This window comes from Oratosquilla oratoria, chromosome 29 (assembly GCF_046742065.1).
Source record: "Oratosquilla oratoria isolate Oo_2021 chromosome 29, ASM4674206v1, whole genome shotgun sequence".
NCBI lineage: Eukaryota > Metazoa > Arthropoda > Malacostraca > Stomatopoda > Squillidae > Oratosquilla > Oratosquilla oratoria.
The window spans coordinates 46,310,869-46,315,868 of record NC_134805.1 but is presented as its reverse complement, the minus strand read 5'-3'; the positions used below and the strand labels follow the sequence as shown (position 1 = coordinate 46,315,868).

Below are 5,000 nucleotides of genomic sequence, written 5' to 3'. Positions count from 1 at the left end.
TTGTCCTTGATGATACGAAGAAGTGTTTTCTCATCCTCCCTGTAAGCGCTCGACATGTAGGCCCTATAGAACAAGGTAAAGGTATTGCCTTCTTCTATAGGAGTCTGTTGTTGTTCGTACCACTTGCTCATGACGGCCCGCAGTACACGTTGGCAGTCGCTGTTTGAGTGGCCATCATTGACTAAGAGTTGTGTAGACCGGTCAATTTCTTTCTGGGTGGAGGTCAAACTGAAGCAATGGGTGAGGGCTCTCCTATAGAAGGATGCAATAGTGGAGTCCTTATATTTTTGAGGGCACTCACTCTCTCCATTCAAGCACAATCCAGGGTTAGTTGGCTTGGTGTACACTGCTGTGTGGGTGCTCCCGTCGGTTTTCTGGGTGAGGAGCACATCAAGAAAAGGAAGGACGCCGTCTGTCGCTTCCTCCGTCGTAAATAGAAGGCCTGACACTTCCTGAAGGAGGCAGCGAAGGTGTTCACGTTCCTCAGAGTCGGTGGTCCTCACGAAGATGTCGTCTACGTACCGGCCGTACAACAGGGGGCGGCCAGAACGATTGAAGACCTCTTTCTCCACCGAGCCCATGAAGAAATTGGCGAAGAGAACACCTAACGGAGAGCCCATAGCCACGCCATCAATTTGTTGGTAAAGTTTACCACGGGGGCAACGGAAGGCGGCCTCTTGTGTACAAATCCTCAGAAGTTCACGAAGGTGAATCTCTTCTATGTTCAACAGAGGTACTGGAGAAGACCGGTATACGTGACCATAGATGTAGTCGATGGTGCGCTGAACGGGAATGTTTGTGAAGAGGGACTCCGCATCAGGGGATGCCATCACTCCTTCTGTGGGGGTGCTGTTCACACACTCCAGAAACTCACGGGATGACTTAAAACAGTACTGTGTGGGAACAAAAGGCGTGAGGATGGCATTCAAAGTTTTAGCCAGGTGATATGTAGGGGTGGGGATTTGGGAAATGATAGGGCGCAAAGGGTTGTCATCTTTGTGTGTTTTAACGTTACCGTAAATGTATCCGGGGCGGAAGTCACCAGTGATCTTCTGAAGATGCAGGCCGTCACGCCGTGCGTTGACAGCATCAATGATCTTGTTGCCTTTCCTGATGATGGAGAGGGTGGGGTCACGGGTGATCTGCTGGAACTTGGTGGTGTCACACAGGATTGAGTCCAGTTTGGAGAGGTACTGCTGGGAGGGGATGAGGACGAACATTGCGGCTTTGTCTGCCCTTCTGATAGTTATATCCGGATTGTTACGTAGGTTCTTGGCGGCTTGGTAGTGTCGGGGTTTCAGGAGCCTGCTATGAAAGGTTCCCCTGGAGCGGGAAGATTCAGCAATCAGTAGGGGTTGTAACTCCAGAGAAACAGAGGCCTTTCCATCGTCCGTTAATCGGTGAATTTGATCGAGGAGGAGTTCGATTTCCAATCGCTTAGCGAGAGGGCGAGGTTTCATCATGGTGTGGCAGTTCAGGCCAAGCCGCAAAAGTTCTTCCTCGTCAGGTGTAGGTTTGTAATCGGTTTGGTTCACATATCCTTCCGTCGGTTGGGGGATCCTCATGGGGCCACCGTTGAGGTTCGCCAGTTTCCTAGTCGTCCTCCGCTTGGTGGCCTCTGTGTAAAGTCCTATGGTGCGTTGGAGGGCCTCATCCAACATCTGTTTGGTCTCGACCGGGGCCTCGGTGTTGGTCCATAGCAGGGTATGAGTATCAACCTCCTGCCGGAACGAATCGACCAAAACAGTTTTTTCATTTAGTTCTTCCTCGACTAAGGTCCTCCTGAAGTCAAGGGTGGAGCGTCGGATTCTAGCCGCATGGCTGTATAGTCTAATATTGGAGTAACAATTCAATATGCCTTAAAGAAAATATTTTGCCGCGTTACTCCAATATGCATATATATATATTTATATATGTATATACATATATATATATACATATATATATATACATACATACATATACCAAAGGCTTTTTCCCCCTACATGGGGGTAGCCAAAAAGAAAAAGCATAGAAACCACTCCCACCCATTCCATATATAGTGTGTATATACATATACATACATATAAGTATATGTATGTATATATACATATATATATATATATAATGTGCATATACATATACAGTACATATATATAAGTAAATGTATATATGTATATATATATATATATATATATATATATATGTATATATATACATACATATACATATATATATTTATATATGTATATACATATATATATATATATACATATATACATACATACATACATACATATACCAAAGGATTTTCCCCCTACATGGGGGTAGCCAAAAAGAAAACGGTATAGAAACCACTCCCACCCATTCCATTTCCTATATATTCCACTCCCCTCCACCCTCCTCTTTCCCTCTGATCTTGGCACTTCCTGGATGACTGGTCATCCCTGCATCCTGTCCACTGCCCTGGGTCAGAAGCAGTGTCGCAAGACATAGCACATCCACAGCAAGGCCGCTTCATAAATTCGGCGACCCCCCCTCTCCGTCCCCTCATGCAGAAAAGGAGAAGACGGGGAGAAATCCCTTTGGGCTGCGTCAATTTTTTTTTTCTCATACATACTTCCTCACCCCCCATCCCCCACCCACTCCCCCTCATGCATCACAGCATCATCTATACACAACCCCTCTCCATTCACCCCTATCTTCTGTCCTCTCCCGCCCTTCCTCCACAGACATTCCTCTCTTTTGTAATGCCCCTTTCACCCTATCCATCCATCTCATCCTAGGACGCCCCCTCATATTCACTCCTTCCACCTCTGCCTTCCACACTTCTTTTACTAATCTTTCTTCACTCATTCTTTCCATGTGTCCAAACCATCCTAATACTCTTTCATCAACCCTATCTCCCAACTCCCTTTCCACCCCTGTTCTCCTCCTCACCTCCTCATTTCTCACTCTATCTAGCCTAGTAACCCCTATCATACTTCTCAGACATTTCATCTCAAACACATTCAAACTCCTTCTCTCTTCCTCTCTCATGTTCCATGTTTCTGCCCCATACAATGCTGTTGGCACAATCACTCCTTCATATAACCTCCTCTTAGCATCCATTCCCAGATGTCTATTTCTCATTACACTTTTCAATCCACCAAGGCATTTACTTGCTTCTCTCAATCTACATTCTACCTCCACCCCCACTCCTCCCTTTCCTGCCACATTCGCACCCAAGTATCTAAAACTATCCACTTCCTCCAGTCTTTCACCCTTAATGCTCACCTCCAGCCTGCTGTCACTCTCTCCTCTTGTACATCTCATCACCTTACTTTTACCCACATTTATCTTCAGCTTCCTTCTTTCACACACCTTTTCAAACTATGTCACTAACTTCCTCAATCCCTCCTCTGATCCTACTATAAGCGCAGTGTCGTCAGCAAACAACAGCTAGCTCACTTCCCACTTTTCTCCATTTTCTTTAATCATCTCCAACCCCTGGCCCACTACCCTTGTATTTACCTCTCGCACCACCCCATCCATGTAAAGATTGAACAGGCAGGGCGACATAACACATCCCTGACGAAGTCCCACCTTTACCTCAAACCATTCACTCTCTCCATTTCTAATCCTAACACAAGCTCTACTACTCTCGTAAAAACTCTTGACTCCTCTTAACAGCTTTCTTCCTATCCCATATATCTGCAATACCTCCCACAGTGCCTTCCTGTCTACCCTGTCATAAGCCTTTTCCAGATCCATAAAAGCCCCCCAAAATCCTTACCTTTTCCTATAGCTTTCTCATATATCTGTCTTACCACAAAAATCTGATCTACACAACCCCTACCTGTCCTAAACCCACACTGTTCCTCACCAATTACTCCCTCTGTTCCTCTCCTAATCCTCTCAATCAAGACCCTCCCATAAGCCTTCCCAACTACACTCAACAAGCTGATCCCTCTGAAACTACTACACTCACACTTGTCCCCCTTTCCCTTGTAAAGCGGATCTATACAGGCACTCCTCCAGTCCTCCGGCACTCTACCCTCTCTCAAACAAACATTAAACAACCTAACCAGCCAGTCCACCATCACTGTACCTCCTTTCTTCAGACATTCTGCATGGTATCCATCCAGACCAAGTGCCTTACCTGCTCTCATCATCTTAACAGCTGCTTTCACTTCATCCTTCCCTATTTCTCCTCCATTTTCCTCACTCATCACTCTCATTTTCTTAGCGCTTCCCATTGCAACTACCTTTCCCTCCCTATCCTCCTTCACATTTAGCAACTCCCTGAAATACTCTGCCCACCTTCCTCTAACTGCCATCTCTTCCATTATCATCTCTCCATCTGCACCTTTTACCTTTTCTTCTCTACTTGATTAACCTCCTTTTTCTCTTTTAATTTCCCTCCAAAACATCTTTTTATTGCTTTCAAAATTTTCTGTCATACTCTTACCCCATTTCACATTTGCTCTCCTCTTTGCTTCCTTTATCTTATGCTTAGCTTCCCTTCTCTTTCCTTTGTACCTCTCATACCATTCCCTCGACCTAATTTGCAGCCAATCTATGAATGCCTGCTTCTTCTCTTCTACACATTTCTTTGTTTCCTCATCCCACCACTCACTACCCTTCCTTCTTTTTCCTCCCGCCCTCCTTCTTCCACACACCATCTTTGCACACCTTATGACTCCCTCCTTGAACCATCCCAATTCCTCCTCCATTCCTAGTTCTACTCTATCCTTTACTCCTTCCCACTCCTCTTTTAGTTTCTTCTTAAACTCACTCTCCTTTTTTTCCTCATTTAAGCATTTCACTCTAAGTACCTCCCTACCTTCTGCCCTTTCCCTCTTTCTCCACCTATTCCCCACTCTCATTTTACCTTCCACTAGAAAATGATCTGATATTCCCCCACTCTCTACCCTTAGAACATGTACATCCTTAAATCTTCCTACCATACTCCTGGTCACCACTATATAGTCCATTAACGCTCTATCTGCCACCCTTCCATCCACCACCCTCTCCCATGT

The 5,000-nt window shown here is 45.4% G+C and overlaps 1 protein-coding gene across 1 annotated transcript in view; it reads right to left on the bottom strand.

The window, feature by feature from the left end:
• Nucleotides 1–5,000, bottom strand: part of LOC143040859 (uncharacterized) — a 20,853-nt gene that overhangs the window by 10,227 nt on the left and 5,626 nt on the right. The window contains exon 3 of the mRNA XM_076212300.1: nt 610–1,830. Coding sequence (XP_076068415.1) covers nt 610–1,830 — 1,221 coding nt within the window. The remainder of the gene's footprint in view (nt 1–609; nt 1,831–5,000) is intronic.